General features: G+C 40.4%; 1 protein-coding gene across 1 annotated transcript in view; it reads left to right on the forward strand.

Moving 5' to 3' along the window:
- The first annotated feature begins 1,546 nt into the window (after window positions 1-1,546).
- TM9SF4 (transmembrane 9 superfamily member 4) overlaps window positions 1,547-21,994 on the forward strand; it is a 114,149-nt gene continuing 93,701 nt past the window's right edge. The window contains exon 1 of the mRNA XM_085893626.1: window positions 1,547-1,701. Within this exon, the coding sequence (XP_085749752.1) occupies window positions 1,642-1,701 (60 nt within the window). The 5' untranslated portion in view covers window positions 1,547-1,641. The remainder of the gene's footprint in view (window positions 1,702-21,994) is intronic.

Genomic DNA, 21,994 nt, shown 5'->3' on the forward strand with positions numbered 1-21,994 from the left:
AAACAAACAGACGAGTAAACCAACAAACAAACAAACAGACGAATAAATAATCCAACAAACAAACAAACAGACAAACAAACAGACAGACAAACGAACAAACATCAAAAACAGACAGAAAGGGGTGAAAACATAACTTCCTTCCACCTTCGGTGGTGGAGGTATAAAACCCTATGACGTCAGTCTATATTATCCCTCCCACTGGAAATTCTCCAAATCTCACCTTGGTCTCTCAGTGATCTTGGTGGAAATGATGTTTTTTGGATGCCAAGATTTCGGGTTATCCTGCCACAGGACATCCCAATGGAATACATACGATACGGCCAGACAGCCCAAAGCTATTTCGCTCGTCGAGCGCTCGCCAAGCGGCTTAAGCACTCAAGCAAGCACTCCAAGGAAAGGGTTGATAAGGAACGGCTGGCTTGGTCATGGGACACAAGTCACACGTCCCGGGCCTTGGTCATGGGACACAAGTCACACGTCCCGGGCCTTGGTCATGGGACGCAGGTCACACGTCCCGGGCCTTGGTCATGGGACGCAGGTCACACGTCCCGGGCCTTGGTCATGGGACGCAGGTCACACGTTCCGTGGCTTGGTCATGGGACACAGGTCACACGTCCCGGGCCTTGGTCATGGGACACAAGTCACACGTCCCGGGCCTTGGTCATGGGACGCAGGTCACACGTCCCGTGGCTTGGTCATGGGACACAAGTCACACGTTCCGGGCCTTGGTCATGGGACACAAGTCACACGTCCCGGGCCTTGGTCATGGGACACAGGTCACATGACCCGGGGCTTGGTCATGGGACACAAGTCACACGACCCGGGGCTTGGTGCAGGGATTGCAGTTTTTTATTCACATTCAATTCTGCATTTTCCCTTTTGAAGGTTAATATCAGTAAAATGTGACAACTTGGAGGGAGAATCACGGATAGGAGTGTGAGAACTCGGTGAGCGTCCACTCTGAGTCGGGGAGGTAGGTGGTTCGAATCCCGACCGGAGCTATCGGCAGAATTTTGAACATTCTGAACTCCTCCTGTCTGTTTCCTTCCTTTTGCGTACGTAATAAAAACATGGATCGTTAGATTTGTGTGTCAGTGTTGACCCGTCACCCTGGGCCTGTCCCCAGATGTGCGGACAAAGCACGGCCGGTCACCAGCGGGTGAAAGGATCCACCAGGGTCGGACATTTTTATCGATGAAAGCGAGAGGTTGTCGTGGAGATAAAATGGAGTGAACCGTAAATTGGGAACATACGGAATTTGATTAATTTGTAAATATTTCTCGACAATAAAGCTTCTCATTGTAAAGCTGTTTGAGTTCCCTCTCTCATGGCAATATGATACGACATTAAGATTCCTTTTCGATTGTATAATAATTTTGTGTAAAACACTATTGTGACGACATCACAATGCGGGTGTATCGCTGAGATGAGAATTCGCTCCGTCGATTTCTCCATCTTTTGTTTTGTGCTTGTTCGGTGAATGACGTCATTTCAGGAATTAATGAAATTACGTTTAGGAATTTGGTAAAAAAAAGTATTTTGTGGGGATGTGAGACGTGGTTTGGGGTAAAAACAACCAGGAAGTGATCGGTGTGAGAGAGGGACGTGGGAAGTGGCGCGTCAGCTTTGGGCGCCGGGAAGATGGCGACGGGCAGTGTGAGGAGTTCTTTCCCTGGATGTTTGTATTCATGGACAACTCAGGTTCGTCAGTTCGACCTTTCACGACGTAAACGTCTCGTCGACGGCCGTAACTCGGACTCGTCTGAATACTGAAAATCATGTGGAGGGAGTGTTTGTTGAGAATAGTTATTACAAAAGTATTAATTATATACATTTGTGGAATGGGGACGAGACGAACAAGGGGTTTGTGACGTTTGTACAAAGGTTTCTGTACGAGCGTTGGATGTTCGCCTTGGGAAGGCATCGTTCGTTCTTACAAGTTGTTATCTTAGTCATTCACAACATTAATTATTATTATTACTGTGTCATTGACACCGAAGGAACCTTTCAAATTAAAACGTTTCTTGTGTTTTGTTATCCCTTCCCCTTCCCCTTCCCCATCCCCATCCCCATCCCCATCCCCTTCCCCTTCCCCTTCCTTTTTCCCCATTCCCATCCCCTTCCCCTTCCTTTTTCCCCATTCCCCATCTCCTTCCCATTCCCAATCCCCATCTCCTTCCCCTTCCCCTTCCTTTTTCCCCATCCCCTTCCCATTCCCAATCCCCTTCCCCTTCCCATCCCCATCTCCTTCCCCTCCCTATCCCCTTCCCCATCCCCTTCCCCATCCCCTTCCCCTTCCCAGTCTCCTCCTTTTTCCCCTTCCCATCCCCTCCTCCTCCCTCTCCCTTTTCCTTCTCCCCTCCCCATCCCTTCTCCTTTCCTTCCCCTTCCCCCTTCCCCTCCCCTTCCCCTTCCCCTTCCCCTTCCCCCTTCCCCCTTCCTCCTCTTCCTCTTCCTCTTCCTCTTCCTCCTCCTTTTTCCCCTCCGCACCCCCTCCTCATCCCCCCCCATATCCTCTCCCCTTCCCCATCCTCTTCCTCTTCCTCTTCCCATCCTCCTCCTTTTTCCCCTCCCCATCCCCTCCTCCTCCCTCTCCCCTCTCCTTCCCCCTCCCCATCCCTTCCCTTTCCCATCCCCTTCCCCTTCCCATCCTCACCACTTCCCCTTCCCCTCCCCATCCGCTCCCCTCCTGATGTTGGTTGTGTCCATTACCTTGTAACAGATGTCCTGAGAGCCAGCAGACACTCAAACCTGTATTTATACTTTTCTATTATATTGTGCCATTAATGATGTTATTCATAATCTCCCATTGTGCCATGCAGCCAGTTTGCACACGCCTCAACTGGTGACTTGACAGAGATAACCGACACGTACTGCTTCAAATCGAGGGGTTTCAGAGCTATTCCGTAATGCCGTGCATGCCGCCATGTTGGTTGTATTCACTTCCCTGGTAGCGATAGCATCAGTAGCTGTCCAATCCAGCACGTTCGTATCGTTATTCTGACTTATTCCAATGGAAGGTTTGGCGAATTGTTTTGGTCTTGTTTACCTTTTCTCACTTGTTTAGCTTGCCAACCAATATGGTTCCCGAACACTGCATCATGGGTACTGAAACCCCCTTATCGGTTGCCACACTTTTACACTTCATGAAGCAGCAATATGGGCCAGCAGGATGGTCGAGAGGTACACCGACTCGCTCCGAAGCCGTCTCGCCTTTGTTTGAATCTCGACTCAGCTGTGACTTGTCATCCCGGTGTTTCACAGGCTGGGAATGCCTGGTGTTGGCTTAATGGTTAGGGTGTAGGGCTTGGGATCCTAGGATCCTTAGTTTAAATCCCACTCGGCTGTTGAATTAATACCAGGTGGGGTTGACTTTGCCTGTCGTCCTTCCGAGGGCGGCAAAATGAGTGCCAGTTTGCTGGTATCCTGTGTTGGAGTGGTGACCCGTCCAGGATTGTGTCCAATAGTCAAGGAGACTGCTTCGGCATCACCAACACTCTGCACAGAGTATGGTCCCAATGGATGGATGTACAGGCTGGGTGATTCAACAATTTGTGTGCCTTCCCTTGGATGGATGTTGAGCCAAAGGATCCATCTGCCAGCACTGGCCGTTAGTGGATATTATGGATCCCAAGGTGTCTTTCACGAAGAGTAGGTGAGTTAACCTGGGCACCCTGAACAAATTAGAAATTCTGGCCAACACCGTCGAACATCTGGCCTGGCCAGCTGATTCCAGAAGGACTTCTGACAGAACCGTTTGTCCTGGCTGACCCCACAAAGTGGGGCTTAATTGTTGCAGTTATGGAAGAAGATTTTAAATACTACATCCAAACAATAAATGTTGACAAATAATTGAAAAATAGGACCACTGGACCTGTAGCTTATCAGAACCATAGCCCAATGTTGTAGCATTCTGACTGGTGAGTCTGGAGAAGAAGAATTTTGAAGGAATTTACACGACCGCCATTTTGACCAACCTAAAGTCACGTGACCAGAACGAGCTTTGCAGTCCCCGTTACCAGTGAGGAGCGAAACCTCGCTGCCAAATCCCAGCCGGATCGGCCCAGCGGTGTTGCCGGAGAAGTCGAAATATGAGACGGACGGACGGAGCACGATGACAATACATTATCTGGAATTCCAATTCCAGATTAAACTAATAATATAAGGACAGAATTGCAGAACAAAATATCTAGGCCAAATCTACCCATCTTTCAGATAAGTCATTGATGTAAGTTCCATTTTGTTAATGTTGCCAGCGGTATGACATGAACAGCATGCATGTTGAGCTTGTTTATGAAATGATTTTCAATTTGTATTTTTCATTGGAAATCTATACTTTGCAGAATGGCTTTGGAAGCGAGTTTGTTGAACCATTGATGTACCATGTATGGTGATTTTGAACACGATCTATCAAACCAGACGTATTGTGGCTTTACGACATATTCACGATGTATTTACGACATACTCTCTGGAGCACGTGGTCCACATGTTCCCCTTGTCCCAAGGGAACAAACTTGGGGGATGATCCTTTTCTGTGGTCAGGTAACCAGCTACGTCACTTCGGTGGTGATGCGGAGTGGTAGTAGTAGCAGAAGTAGTAGTCGTAGTTGTAGTAACATTTGTAGCAGTGGCAGTAGCAGGGGCAGCTTGTACATCAGTCACATGTATGACAATGGTGTACGTAGACACAGTGTGAGTAGACAGTGGACAAATACTTATGGCACATGACATTTGAACCTGAGTTCCTCATATCGTTAACCTTTTTTACACATGGGCATGCTAAACATGTGTACCATGCTGTATTTTCAATAGATCTTTGTATTTAGTCGTTCAAGGTTGGATTTGATATAAATTGTCACTCTACTCTTTCAGCGAGGTCTTTCCTGCATGACTTTCTCGAGTTCAGCCATACGCGTCCCAATCCCAGATGCATCCAAGTGTGGTTTAGTGAACGTCTCCCTGTCCTTCGATGATCATGTTTCTGTGGCCAGGTAACCAGACCTTTCACTATTTCTGAACTTCTGGCACAAAGTTCCTGAACTCGATGTTCCCGGATGTCCTGGCACAATGTTCCTGAACTCGATGTTCCCAGATGTCCTGGCACAATGTCCTGCAAACCCCCTAACATCGTTTTGTGATTATCCATGTCTCAGCCCCGTTCACGAGGAAGACCAAGAAGGAACCCAAAGAAGTAAAGAGGAAAGATGGAGTCATTAGGAGGAACCTGGATAGGATTCGGGTTTCAGCTGCCACTCCACTACCCTCAAATCCACCCAGGCGCAGCCAAGTGGACCTTACAAAAAAATTTCTGCAATAATTTACTTCTCCTTGGAGAGATAGATAATGAAATAGAGATTTCTAGTATTTGGAGTCTGATGAACTACCATACATGGTCATTCAAAAATTTGATTCCTTGAGTTATTTCTTCTGCCACTGAACATGAAGGAGATTGTTTTCACCCCTTTTCTGTCTGTCTGTCTGTCTGTCTGTGTGCAGGATATCTCAAAAAGTTGTGGACTGATACGGACGAAACTTGGTGGACAGGTTGGGTGTGTGGCAAGGAAGAATTGATTCGATTTTGGTGAAGATCCGGATGCGAGAATTTTTTCATTTTCAAACTGATTCTTCACGATTGAAAGATCGGGCCAAAAACTATACATAGCATGGTATTTGAAAAATGTGTTGGGCCGGATATGCTCTTGTGGATGAGGTATTGCCTGGCGGAGGTATGCGCTCCACCTGCAGTGCCCTTCTAGTTAACCTCCGCCATCGAAGATGGACGGAGGTTACTGTTTTCACCCCTGTCTGTTTGTTTGTTTGTTTGTTTGTTTGTGAACAGTATTACGGAAAAACTCCTTGACGGATTTTGACGAAACTTGGTGGGGGGGTTAGGTATGGTCCAAGGATCATGCCATTAAAATTTGGACTTTGGTATTTTTGTTTCCGTTCGTAGAATGGGTATCCCACCCCCCCCCAAAAAAAATTGTTCGAGAAAAAAAAAAAATTTTTTTTTGCATTTCTACATGTTTTAAGTGATTTCCAACCCCTCCCCAAAAAAAGTGTTCCCCCCCCCCAAAAAACTTGTTAGAGAAATGTTTTTTTGCATTTCTACATGTTTTAAGTGACTTCCAACCCCCCAAAAAATTGTTACCCCCAAAAATAGAGAATTTTTTTTTTTGCATTTCTACATGTTTTAAGTGGTTTCCAACCCCACCCCCAAAAAAATTGTTCACCCCCAAAAAAAATTGTTAGAGAAATGGGGGTTTTTTTGCATTTCTACATGTTTTAAGTGACTTCCAACCCCCCCAAATTGTTACCCCCCCAAAAAAATAGAGAATTTTTTTGCATTTCTACATGTTTTAAGTGATTTCCAACCCCCCCAAAAAAATGTTCACCCCCAAAAAAAATTGTTAGAGAAATTTTTTTTTTTGCATTTCTACATGTTTTAAGTGACTTCCAACCCCTCCCCCAAAAATTGTTACCCCCCCAGAAAAATAGAGAATTTTTTTTTTGCATTTATACGTTTTCAGTGTTCCAACCCCCCCCAAAAAAATTTGTTACCCCCCCAAAAAAATTGTTAGAGAAATTTTTTTTTTTATGCTTTCTACATATTTTAAGTGATTTCCAACCCCCCCCAAAAAAAATAGTTTGAGAAATTTTTTTTTTGCATTTTTACATGTCTTAAGTGGTTTCCAACCCCCCCCCAAAAAAAAATTTTTCCCCCCCCCAAAAAAAACCTGTTAGAGAAATGGGTTTTTTTTGCATTTCTACATGTTTTAAGTGACTTCCAACCCCCCAAAAAATTGTTACCCCCCAAAAAATAGAGAATTTTTTTTTTTTGCATTTCTACGTTTTAGGTGATTTCCAGCCCCCCCTCAAAAAAATTTGTTACCCCCCAAAAAAAATTGTTAGAGAAAAAAATTTTTTTGTTTGCGTTTCTACATATTTTAAGTGATTTCCAACTCCCCCCCCAAAAAAAATTGTTGAAGAAAAATATTTTTTTTTGCATTTTTACATGTTTTAAGTGATTTCCAACCCCCCCAAAAAAAAATTGTGAGGAAAAAAAAATTTTTGAAACTTTTTTTTTCAACAAAATTACGATATATTTTTATTTTTTTTGCATTTTTACATATTTAAAGTGATTTCCAACCCCCCCCCCCCAAAAAAAAATGTTGGAGAAAAGAACTATAACTCTGTCAGCACTGTTGACATATTTCATGAATAAGATATAAGGTTCACTTGAGTGACCCAGCAGTATTGGCGGCGCAGGTTTTGCACTCCCGAGTGTTCCCCCTCTAGTTAGGGTATCCAGTCAAATGGACTGGATAACCTATTGTTTTTCTTCTGTTTATTATTATTATTATTATTTTTATTATTATTTTTCTTCCGCCGTAAATTTGCAAAATTTCCAGTTTTTTTCGCTTTAAATGCCATTTTCTCAGAAATGGTAAGACCAATCGACACAAAATTTTCACCAGATATGTATCTTTTTTGATAGCATACATAATTGATAATTATGACGTCATAGGTCACGTGGTATGGGCGCCATCTTGAAAAAACAGATCAACTTTGGACCTCTGTATCTCGGAAACCTTCTAGTGTAAAAAAATTTCGCTTGATACATTTGAACAAGCTCCCTCTCGGGAATACGTGTGATTTTTCGTGACGTCATCAGTGAAGAGGTATCCCAGTAAAAATTCGTCAAGTAGAACGCCACATGGCAAAAATTTGAAATTTCTTGAGCATCATCTACACAAAAATTCATCGTAGAAAAAAAATATTTTGACGTCATCAGTGACTTAATTCGGCCGCCATCTTGTTTTTTTGTGTTTTTTTTAAAAAAATCTTCTTCTCCCAGAACGGCTGTGCAGATTGAGGCTAAACTTTACAGTCACATTCCCCCCTGAGGTCCTCTTTCAAGTTTGTTAATTTGTTGTTGATACGTCACATGGTTTGGCGGCCATCTTGAAAAAACCTTAAAACCTTCAAACATCTTCTTCTCCAGAAGCGCTGGTCCAATGAAGGCGAGAGATTTCAGAACTATATTCGTGACATGTATGCGATGCAAGTTTGTTAATTTCAAAGTGATAGGTCACATGGTTTGGCCGCCATGTTGGATTTAAGAAAAATATTAAATAATGTTTTCTCTGGTATTTCATAAGCCATCAAAGCGAAAATTTGCAAGTGCCTTCCTCCCTCAAGTCTGCATACATGGTAAAAAATTTTTACCTCAGAAGTCACATGGTTTGGCGGCCATCTTGGATAGAAAAATAGACTTTAACCGATTTACACGAAACTTCACACACTTGTTCGGGTCGACGATGGAAAGCAGAATTTAAATTTATGATATCATAGGTCACAAGGTTCGGCAGCCATCTTGGATTGAAAATGAATAAATTTTAAAAATCTTCTTCTCCAGAAGGGCAAGACAGATGAAGACGAAACTTCACACATATATTCCACATGAGGTCCTTTCTCAAGTTTGTTAATTTGTTCTTGATCGGTCACATGGTTCGGCGGCCATCTTGAAAAAACCCTAAAACCTTCAAACATCTTCTTCTCCAGAAGCGCTGGTCGGATGAAGGGGAGATTTCAGAACTATATTCGGGACACGTAGGCGATATAAGTTTGTTAATTTCGAATTGATACGTTAGACGGTTTGGCCGCCATCTTGGATTTAAGAAAAATATTAAATAATGTTTTCTCTGGAACCGCTGAACCAAACGAATCGAAAATTTGCAATTATCATCTACCATCGTGTATGCACGCATGGTAAAAATTATGACATCACACGTCACATGGTTTGGCGGCCATCTTGGATAGAAAAACGCACCTTTACCGATTAACACGAAACTTTACAAACGTGTTCCAATACCCAGTTGGAAGCAGAATATAAATTTCTGATGTCATAGGTCACATGGTTCGTCAGCCATCTTGGATTGAAAATGAATAAATTTTAAAAATCTTCTTCTCCAGAAAGGCAAGACAGATTAAGCCGAAACTTCACACATATATTCCCCATGAGGTCCTTTCTCAAGTTTGTTAATTTGTTCTTGATTGGTCACATGGTTTGGCGGCCATCTTGAATTTACCTTAAAACCTTCAAACATCTTCTTCTCCAGAACACCTGATCTGATCAAGGGGAAACTTCACACCCCTATTGCACATGAGTAGGGAATACAAGTTTGTTAATTTCTAATTGATAGCTCACATGGTTTGGCAGCCATGTTGAATTTAAGAAAAAATATTAAATAATGTTTTCTCTGGAACTGCTTAACCTATCGAAGCGAAAATTTGCGTCTGTCATCCTCCATGATATCTGCATACATGGTAAAAATTATGAGGTCACAAGTCACATGGTTTGGCCGCCATCTTAGATTGAAGGATAAATATTAATTCATGTTTACTCTGGAACCACTACTTCTATATATGCGAAACTTCATATTTATAATTTAGGCTACATGGGAAACAAAAGTTTAAAATTTCAACCTGATCGGCCGTGTGGTTTGGCAGCCAGAATTATTTAATTATTTGAATCTGGTCGCCAGTAATAAGGAAATTGAACGCTTTGTGCTGCCCGGTTCGTAACTCGTCTGTTCCGCGCCGTCTCGAAGCAGACCTGTGTTTGTATCACCATTAAATAATGTTTTCTCTGGCACCGCTTATCCGATAAATGCGAGACTTTGCGACTATGATTTAAGTCTCACGTTGTGTCAGTTGTGTCAAAGGCGGACGGACTGGGTACCCGGTCATCACTGCCAGCAGTTATAAAGTGGCAGTTCTAGTTTCAAATTGTTTTTTAAAAATGATTTTAATAAAATGCAGGTTTTGACCCAAAATGGCCGTTTCCATGGCAACCATAGGTCAAAATGTATAGAATTCACTCAGCAAAATTGCAGATTCTTCAATAAAACCATATGAAATCCATTTTTTGAAAATTGGAATGAAAAAATCCATGGTTTTTGCCCACAAACTTATAAAGCTTTCATTGTGAAATAGTCATCACATCAAAATATGTTCCCGAGCCATAGACCTTTCCAAAAAAAAAAAAAACCCCCACCAAGGCTTTGCCACCTCAGGTTGTACTGACAAGTCAAATTTCCGCACTTGGCTCATGGACTACATGGGAAGTGGGGTGATGTGATCATCAAAATCATTATCAGTTAAGACCTTTTAAAGGATGTCTTTTACTTGGACGAGGTGTGATTGTGAATCTCAATGCTGTGCCATCTTGACCTTGCATTGTTGGGGGCCGGGTATCGGCTGCGAGTACGACCTTGAGGTGGAGCAGTAGGGTCGATTCTACCGAACACCCGGAATCTAGATCGTACCTTACAGAACCGTGAATCGTCAAGAAATCAACCACGTGGGACAGGGTTATTTGCCAAACTTCAAAATGCCTAGAGGCCCACGTGGTGAGCTACCCAGGATTCACACCCTCGACGGCACTCGTACGGGACGAGCCGTATGCGTGCTTGACCCGTGCGTAACCCGAGCAGATGGTTACCGAAGTCCCGTCGGTCCAAATGTACAATTGCTGCAGCAACGGCCTTTTTAATTCCCCAACACGCACCTTGCTAAACCAATGAAGGAAGGGACAGAAACGAGCTGAAACATTCAACAAATGGGGTATTTATTAACAGTAGGTGGGGAAGGAGGGAAGCACGTAAGGGCAGAGTTATCACGACTAATAGAGATGCAAGTATGTACAGCAAAGATCACTTAAACAATTCCTACTTACAAACAGGGCCCACAGACGGACGCACACCCAAAAGAAACGAAAGGGACCTTCCCGCCTCGTGCGGTCTTCGATGAGACGAGCGAACCAGGACGAGACCAGCCGCGTCGAGATGCGACCAGGCCAGCACCAGTGTCGACACGAGACCAGAAGCGTCGAGTGATGCCTTCCGTGCTCAAGCAGACCACGCGCTCGAGCTGACGGAGAACCAGACTCCAGCGACAGGACGAGATGAGAGCAGACGCTGGCGACAGGACGAGACTAGAGCAGATGCCGGTTACAGGATGAGATTAATCTCCCCCGTTCATCCAAAATCGCCAACCTTTTCTCTCTCGGAGGGAGGGGCCTCTTCTCCTGACCGCTCGCCTCTTGATTGGCCGGAACCATCGCACTATTCCCTGGCCGCCCTCCATTGGACAGACGCATGGTAGGCAGGATAACTCCCACCCTTCTGGGCGAAGTCCCAAGCGGAGGCGTTTGTGGCTCCGCCCATCTCCTCACCTCTGGCAGAGTGCATAATGGCGATCGTGTTGAGTCGGAAACGGGGAGGGTGAGACACTCGCTCCTTGCCGATTGGCTAAGGAGGGACGCCATGCCTATGTCAGGCTCCGCCCATGCGTTTGCTTGCTGGCGAGCGCGCGAAGGATGTCGCAAGCAGAGCGTTGCCATGTGAAAGTGAAGATGGCGTTGTTGTCGTTATAAGTGTAAAAATCCTATCTATAAAAATAACTTGCAGCGCATGTACATTTAATTACCCATTAAACAAGGGAAAGGGAAACCCATTAAACAAGGGAACCAAGGGAAATCTATCCACATTTACTTATCGAAATAACTGAGCTATGGGGACCTGAATGTCTGTGTGCACAAGACTTCCAAATTCGTAATGATATTATCTACTAGCTGGGATACCCATTCTACGAACGGAAATAATTAGTTAAGTGTTGATGCCACCTTTTGTTGCAAAACTGCACCACACCACAATATGCACAACTCGTGAAAACCTGTGGATTTACCATGGAATGTTTAATTGAGAATTCTGTTTCCATATATAAGATTTCTGTTGTCACTGAAGAGATCTGTATTTATTGTGCTTGAGGCCCTTCGCAAAGAGCTGGATGTCTCAAGGAACTGCCACGCAAGATGGGGAGGGTCAGAGGTTGGAGAGCATGATAACCAAGTGTTATATAAAAATTTGCATATGTAATTAATAATTAATAGTCTTTCCCTCAAAGTTTGACATTAATTTTCTCATCACCCTCCACCAAAAAGCAAGCCGTACAATTAATCAGTCCAATCACCAAATATCGACTTGACTCTAAATGTCCGATTGTTCGCACCACCAGTGATCGTACGAGTTCGGCAAAGTTGAGGTTGTGGAGCCTCCATGCAGCAGACCATGAAACCACCCTCAAATGGAGGGAGCTTTAGATGTGGGGGAGAAATTTGTCAAGGGAAAACGGTTGCTCCTGGAAGAAAAAAACAACCGAGGCAGTGTATGAGCATGAACCTGATTCAAGGGTTGAAGGCCAACAGGTTGAGGCTGATACGTGTTCGGGTCTTCTAAAAGACCATGAGACCCACCATATATAGATAATGGTGGGTCTCATGATAAAATATATAGATAAATATGTGCTCATGCTTGCTTTACAATGAAGGGGAAACATAGGGCAGGCATGTTGATTGTGAATACTACACAACACTTACCATAGTACATGGCTTCAGCTTACCGCACCACGAAAATGGCGAACGTATTATTTACCTCCTCCAGCAAGGGTGAAGGAGGTTGTGTTTTCACCTCTTTCTGTCTGTTTGTCTGTTTATCTTTGAACAGGATATCTCAAAATGTTGTGGACAGATCCGGATGAAATTTTGTGGGCAGGTTGGGTGTGTGACAAGGACGAACTGAATCGATTTTAGTGAAGATCCAGATCTGGATCCGACTACAATAATTTTTTAAGTGATTCTTCACCGTTGAGAGATAGAGCTAAAAATGATATATAGCACGATATCTCAAAAACGATATATTTCACGATATCTCAAAAACGATATATTGCACGATATCTCAAAAACGATAGAGAGCACGATATCTCAAAAACTATATATAGCACGATATCTCAAACGATATATTGCACGATATCTCAAAAATGATATATTGCACGATATCTCAAAAATGATATATAGCACGATATCTCAAAAACTATATATAGCACGATATCTCGAAAACGATATATAGCACGGTATCTCAAAAATGATACATAGCACGATATCTCATGAATGATATATAGCACGATATCTCAAAAATGATATATAGCACGATATCTCAAAAACGATATGGAGCACGATATCTCAAAAACTATATATAGCACGGTATCTGAAAAACTATATAAAGCACGATATCTCAAAAACGATATGGAGCACGATATCTCAAAAACTATATATAGCACGGTATCTGAAAAACTATATAAAGCACGAGATCTCAAAAACGATATGGCGCGATATCTCCAAAAAGGATATATGGCAGGACATCTCAAAAAGGATACATAGCACTATATCTCAAAAACGATATATAGCACGATATCTCAAAAACGATATATAGCACGATATCTCAAAAACGATAGATACCACGATATCTCAAAAATGATATTTTGCACGATATCTCAAAAACTATATATAGCACGATATCTCAAAAACGATATATGGCACGATATCTCAAAAACGATAGAAAGCACGATATCTCAAAAACGATAGAGAGCACGATATCTCAAAAACGATAGAAAGCATGATATCTCAAAAACTATATATAGCATGATATCTCAAAAACTATATATGGCGCGATATCTCAAAAAAGGATATATAGCACACCTCAAAAAGGATATATGGCATGACATCTCAAATACGATATGGAGCACGATAACTCAAAAACGATAGAAAGCACGATATCTCAAAAACTATATAAAGCACGATATCTCAAAAACGATATATGGCGCGATATCTCAAAAAAGGATATAAAGCACACCTCAAAAACGATATATGGCGCGATATCTCAAAAACGATATGGAGCACGATATCTCAAAAACTATATAAAGCACGATATCTCAAAAACGATACATGGCGCGATATCTCAAAAAAGGATGTATAGCACACCTTAAAAAGGATATATGGCACAACATCTCAAAAACGATATGGAGCACGATAACTCAAAAACGATAGAAAGCACGATATCTCAAAAACTATATAAAGCACGATGTCTCAAAAACGATATATGGCGCGATATCTCAAAAAAGGATATAAAGCACACCTCAAAAAGGATATATGGCGCGATATCTCAAAAACAATATGGAGCACGATATCTGAAAAACGATAGAAATCACGATATCTCAAAAACGATACATGGCGCGATATCTCAAAAACGATATATAGCACGATATCTCAAAAACGATATGGAGCACGATATTTCAAAAACGATATGGAGCACGATATCTCAAAAAACGATAGAAAGCACGATATCTCAAAAACTATCTATAGCACGGTATCTCAAAAACTATATAAAGCACGAGATCTCAAAAACGATATATGGCGCGATATCTCAAAAAGGATATCTAGCACACCTCAAAAAGGATACATAGCACGACATCTCAAAAAGGATACATAGCACGATATCTCAAAAACGATATATAGCACGATATCTCAAGAACGATATATAGCACGGTATCTCAAAAACGATATGGAGCGCGATATCTCAAAAACTATATATTGCACGATATCTCATAAACGATATATGGCGCGATATCTCAAAAAGATATATAGCACACCTCAAAAACGATACATAGCACGATATCTCAAGAACGATATATAGCACGATATCTCAACAACGATATCTCAAGAACGATATATAGCACGATATCTCAAAAACGATATGGAGCACGATATTTCAAAAACGATATGGAGCACGATATCTCAAAAAACGATAGAAAGCACGATATCTCAAAAACTATCTATAGCACGGTATCTCAAAAACTATATAAAGCACGAGATCTCAAAAACGATATATGGCGCGATATCTCAAAAAGGATATATAGCACGACATCTCAAAAAGGATACATAGCACGACATCTCAAAAAGGATACATAGCACGATATCTCAAAAAGGATACATAGCACGATATCTCAAAAAGGATACATAGCACGATATCTCAAAAACGATATATAGCACGATATCTCAAGAACGATATATAGCACGATATCTCAAAAACGATATGGAGCGCGATATCTCAAAAACTATATATTGCACGATATCTCATAAACGATATATGGCGCGATATCTCAAAAAGATACATAGCACGATATCTCAAAAATGATATATAGCACGATATCTCAAGAACGATATATAGCACGATATCTCAACAACGATATCTCAAGAACGATATATAGCACGATATCTCAAAAACGACATGGAGCGCGATATCTCAAAAACTATATATTGCACGATATCTCAAAAACGATATATGGCGCGATATCTCAAAAAGATATATAGCACGATATCTCAAAAACGATATGGAGCGCGATATCTCAAAAACGATATATCGCATGATGTCTCAAAAACGATATATCGCACGGTATCTCAAAAACGATATATTGCACGATATCTCAAAAACGATATATAGCACGATATCTCAAAAACGATATGTTGCACGGTATCTCAAAAACGATATATTGCACGGTATCTCAAAAACGATATATAGCACGAAACCTCAAAAACGATATATTGCGCGAAATCTCAAAAACGATATATTGCACGAAATCTCAAAAACGATATATAGCACGATATCTCAAAAACGATATGTTGCACTGTATCTCAAAAACGATATGGAGCACGATATTTCAAAAACGATATGGAGCACGATATCTCAAAAAAACGATAGAAAGCACGATATCTCAACAAATATAGAAAGCACGGTATCTCAAAAACGATATATGGCGCGATATCTCAAAAAGGATACATAGCACGATATCTCAAAAAGGATACATAGCACGATATCTCAAAAAGGATACATAGCACGATATCTCAAAAACGATATGTAGCACAATATCTCAAAAACGATATATAGCACGATATCTCAAAAACGATATATAGCACGATATCTCAAGAACGATATATAGCACAATATCTCAAAAACGATATATAGCACGATATCTCAAAAACAATATGGAACACAATATCTCAAAAACGATAGAAAGCACGATATCTCAAAAAGTATATATAGCACGATATCTCAAAAACGATATATTGCACGATATCTCAAAAACGATACATGGCGCGATATCTCAAAAAGGATACAAAGCACGACATCTCAAAAAGGATACATAGCACGATATCTCAAAAACGATATATAGCACGATATCTCAAAAACGATATATAGCACCATATCTCAAATACTATAGATAGCACAATATCTCAAAAATGATATATTGCACGATATCTCAATAACGATATATTGCACGGTATCTCAAAAATGATATGGAACACGATATCTCAAAAACGATATATTTCACGATATCTCAAAAACTATATATTTCACGATATCTCAAAAATGATATATAGCACGATATCTCAAAAATGATATATAACACGATATCTCAAAAACGATATGGAGCACGATATCTCAAAAACGATAGAAAGCACGATATCTCAAAAACTATATATTGCACGTTATCTCAAAAACGATATATGGCGCGATATCTCAAAAAGGATATATAGCACACCTCAAAAACGATATCTAGCACGATTTCTCGAAAACGATATAATGCACGATATCTCAAAAACGATATATAGCACTGTATCTCAAAAATGATATATAGCACGGTATCTCAAAAACGATATGGAGCACGATATTTCAAAAACGATATGGAGCACGATATCTCAAAAAACGATAGAAAGCACGATATCTCAAAAACTATCTATAGCACGGTATCTCAAAAACTATATAAAGCACGAGATCTCAAAAACGATATATGGCGCGATATCTCAAAAAGGATATCTAGCACACCTCAAAAAGGATACATAGCATGACATCTCAAAAAGGATACATAGCACGATATCTCAACAACGATATATAGCACGATATCTCAACAACGATATCTCAAGAACGATATATAGCACGATATCTCAAAAACGATATGGAGCGCGATATCTCAAAAACTATATATTGCACGATATCTCATAAACGATATATGGCGCGATATCTCAAAAAGGATATCTAGCACACCTCAAAAAGGATACATAGCACGACATCTCAAAAACGATACATAGCACGATATCTCGAAAACGATATATAGCACGATATCTCAAGAACGATATATATAGCACGATATCTCAACAACGATATGGAGCGCGATATCTCAAAAACTATATATTGCACGATATCTCAAAAACGATATATGGCGCGATATCTCAAAAAGGATATATAGCACACCTCAAAAAGGATATATAGCACGACATCTCAAAAACGATACATAGCACGATATCTCAAAAAGGATGCATAGCACAATATCTCAAAAAGGATACACAGCACGATATCTCAAGAACGATATATAGCACGATATCTCAACAACGATATATTGCACGATATCTCAACAACGATATATTGCACGATATCTCAAAAACGATATATAGCATGATATCTCAAAAACGATATGGAGCGCGATATCTCAAAAACGATATATCGCATGATGTCTCAAAAACGATATATCGCACGGTATCTCAAAAACGATATATTGCACGATATCTCAAAAACGATATATAGCACGAAACATAAAAAACGATATGGAGCGCGATATCTCAAAAACGATATATTGCACGAAATCTCAAAAACGATATATAGCACGATATCTCAAAAACGATATGTTGCACGGTATCTCAAAAAAGATATATTGCACGATATCTCAAAAACGATATATAGCACGATATCTCAAAAACGATATGTAGCACGATATCTCAAAAACGATATGGAGCGCGATATCTCAAAAACGATATATTGCACGAAATCTCAAAAACGATATATAGCACGATATCTCAAAAACGATATATTGCACGATATCTCAAAAACGATATATAGCACGATATCTCAAAAACGATATGGAGCGCGATATCTCAAAAACGATATATCGCATGATGTCTCAAAAACGATATATTGCATGATATCTCAAAAACGATATATAGCACGAAACATAAAAAACGATATGGAGCGCGATATCTCAAAAACGATATATTGCACGAAATCTCAAAAACGATATATAGCACGATATCTCAAAAACGATATATCGCATGATGTCTCAAAAACGATATATCGCACGAAACCTCAAAAACGATATGGAGCGCGATATCTCAAAAACGATATATTGCACGAAATCTCAAAAACGATATATAGCACGATATCTCAAAAACGATATGTTGCACGGTATCTCAAAAACGATATATTGCACGGTATCTCAAAAACGATATATTGCACGATATCTCAAAAACGATATCAAGCACTGTATCTCAAAAACGATATGGAGCACGATATTTCAAAAACGATAGAAAGCACGATATCTCAAAAACTATAGAAAGCACGGTATCTCAAAAACGATATATGGCGCGATATCTCAAAAAGGATACATAGCACGATATCTCAAAAAGGATACATAGCACGATATCTCAAAAAGGATACATAGCACGATATCTCAAAAAGGATACATAGCACGATATCTAAAAAAACGATATATAGCACAATATCTCAAAAACGATATATAGCACAATATCTCAAAAACGATATATAGCACGATATCTCAAAAACGATAGATAGCACGATATCTCAAAAACGATAGATAGCACAATATCTCAAAAATGATATATTGCACGATATCTCAATAACGATATATCGCACGGTATCTCAAAAATGATATGGAACACGATATCTCAAAAACGATATGGAACACAATATCTCAAAAACGATAGAAAGCACGATATCTCAAAAAGTATATATAGCACGATATCTCAAAAACGATATATTGCACGATATCTCAAAAACGATACATGGCGCGATATCTCAAAAAGGATACATAGCACGATATCTCAAAAAGGATACATAGCACGATATCTCAAAAATGATATATAGCACGATATCTCAAAAACTATAGATATCACAATATCTCAAAAATGATATATTGCACGATATCTCAATAACGATATATTGCACGGTATCTCAAAAATGATATGTAGCACGATATCTCAAAAACGATATGGAACACGATATCTCAAAAACGATAGAAAGCACGATATCTCAAAAACTATATATAGCACGATATCTCAAAAACGATATATTGCACGATATCTCAAAAATGATACATGGCGCGATATCTCAAAAAGGATATATAGCACACCTCAAAAAGGATATATAGCACGACATCTTAAAAACGCTACATAGCACGATATCTCAAAAAGGATACATTGCACGATATCTCAAAAACGATATATATCAAGATAGCTCAAGAACGATATATAGCACGATATCTCAAGAACGATATATTGCACAATCTCTCAAAAACTATATATTGCACAATATCTCAAAAACGATATATAGCACGATATCTCAAAATTTATTGGACCCGTGATGTTCTCATGCATCAGGCATTACCTGGCGGAGGTATGTGCTCTACTGAGTGCCCTTCTAGTTTTGTTAGGTTATAATTGTGTTTGGTCAGGTCAGCTGGCTAACCAATGGGTGTAAGACATGTTTCGGCGTATTAGATATGCTGGCCTTTTCCCGTGTTACGTGTCACGTGATAGCTGTTAGCCAATCAGATTGTATATAAATAAAAAAGAGGGAAAAGTGACCTTGAAAGGCTGAGTTGATGGATGAAAATACCCTTCGGACAATCCCCAGGTCAGGCTTGGTCTGTGTGTCAAATGTGGTGGTTGTCGGTCCTACGGTCTTTGCAATAAAACACAACCATACAGATTGACAGACAGAGAGACAGACGACAAATATTATGTTTTAGATATACATATTTTCAAGGGTTTGTGGGTTTATTTGCGTGTTTGTGCATTTGTATGTTATTCTTTCATGGCCAAACTGTCGTACCAAGAGTTCCCAACATTTGAGTGTACGAGCTTCAGAATATGGGCAAGGTTTTAAGCTGCCAGACATTGTCCTTGACGTACGTGTTGAGGCCACCAGAGGCTGCTATAAAATTAGTAGTCAATATACGGTTGAACCCCAAAAAAATTGCAACAAAACATTTTATTGTTTTAAATGCTTTAACAGGTCTTGGTGAATTCCAGAAAAAAAAGTCTCGGGTAATCTGACCCCGGTAAAGGGGTTAATTTGCATATTTTCAAGATGGCCGCCAATAAAAATTTCAATGCACTGCACACTTTTTTATGGTTGATTTTAGACCCTATAAATGTATTGGCAACAGATTGGAACATGGGGTTTCTGAATCAAATAAACATAGTTCCATCCGCCTATGACGTACTATGACATAACTATGACGTGTATGACATCATAGTTAAAAGATAAATGAGTATGCCATATAAAATCTGTTGTTTTATAATATGTAATGACATGTGATGCTATCATTTACCTCCTTGAACTAGTTAAGCTGTCCCTTTCCTGTAATTACATAGATGGGACATCATCAATCCAAAATAAATCTGTATGTATGCCACACAGCCTTACCATAAGCCACGCCCATTGTCGCCCTAGATCATCTCAGCATTGTCATTGTCATCATTCTCATTCTCATGCCCCAACATTTGATTGAAAGGGTTGCTAGATGACTGTACTTGGCACTGTCCACAAGCTGATGTGCATGGTAGACTGTAGGTTCTGCATGTGCAACGTTGAGTACTGCACCCGGTAGTGCAGTTGCAGTGAACTACCTTAAGCAAAGAGTCTGGTGCGGCATTCATTTCATTCATTACTGGGATGAACTGATTCTCCTCTCTTTTCCACCCCCAGTCTGTTGCTTCCAAATCTGCCTTTTCTCCCATCCATGTCATGATCTGGAAATACGTGCGGAGTGAATGGTGCTTGGTAGCCGCTTCAGTTAGCGCAGATGCTCTGGGGTAACAAACGAAACAGCCGATACCACTTTCTTTGTCAAGATGCTGTGGCGCAACGAAGTGAGAGTATCTGTTCCCTTTCCACCAAACACCTGGACCATTGCCTTGTACCCAATCTCTACAATTGCGTCTGTGCTTTGACCTGGTGTAGCAAATGCTTGGGCACATGACCTCAAACCAGCATCACCTTTCATGACTTTCTGGAAGAGAGATTTCTTGCCAACCCCAAATATGCGCAAAGTCATATCACATCCAGTAAAGGCATGTACGAACAGCATCATGGTAGATGCCTGGGATCCTAAGAGGCTCTTCAGTCTGTTTATGTGATACACTCTGCTTTGGTCCTGCGTCTTGTCAGATCAGAAGTACAAGTCCCGCTTGCCACCTTCAGCAAAATGGTAAAGCAGAAGAATAAGTAAGTCCGTATCTTCGCCTGTCAGTGTTGCTGACTGCAGCTGGGAAGCTCGTATTGCTGACAATCATCATGACAATGCTTTTGAAGGACATTGAAAAGGTGAATATCAGCAGTTCCAGAAATTCTATTGTTTTAGTTGAAAGTCACAGATGGCAGCACCGTACAAGTGCATATGGGAGGCCTAAAGAGCAGTTATTCATAATCACCTTGTGATCTTCTTGGTGGGGCTTTTTGTCTGAGCTCTTTCATCCTAAGAAAGGGGGTTGGCTTTTGGTTTTCGCTATGACGTCATAGGTGGGAGAAACTATGTTCATTTGATTCAGAAACCCCATGTTCCTATATGTTGCTAATACATTTATAGGGTCTAAAATCAACCATAAAAAAGTTTGTAGTACATTGAAATTTTCACTGGCGGCCATCTTGAAAATATGTAAATTAACCCCTTTACTGGGGTCATTACCCGAGACTTTTTTCTGGCACGCAACATGACCTATTAAAATATTTAAAACAATAAAACGTTTTGTTGCAATTTTTGGGGGGTTAGGTGATACGGATCATATTTTTACTCCACTAAATGTATTGTTATGGCTGTGGAAATTTGCAATACACCAGAAAGGTCCTCAGGTTAGATATATCGATAAGTTCATGTGTAGTTAGTCCACACCCATTGTTTAGAGGAAATATGTGTGATTCATCCGGGCTGCAACGCTTTGAGTTAGCCATTTTTCTTTCTCTAT

This window comes from Eptatretus burgeri, chromosome 1, assembly GCF_056783735.1.
Source record: "Eptatretus burgeri isolate ZD-2024b chromosome 1, Ebu_testis_v1, whole genome shotgun sequence".
Taxonomy (NCBI): domain Eukaryota; kingdom Metazoa; phylum Chordata; class Myxini; order Myxiniformes; family Myxinidae; genus Eptatretus; species Eptatretus burgeri.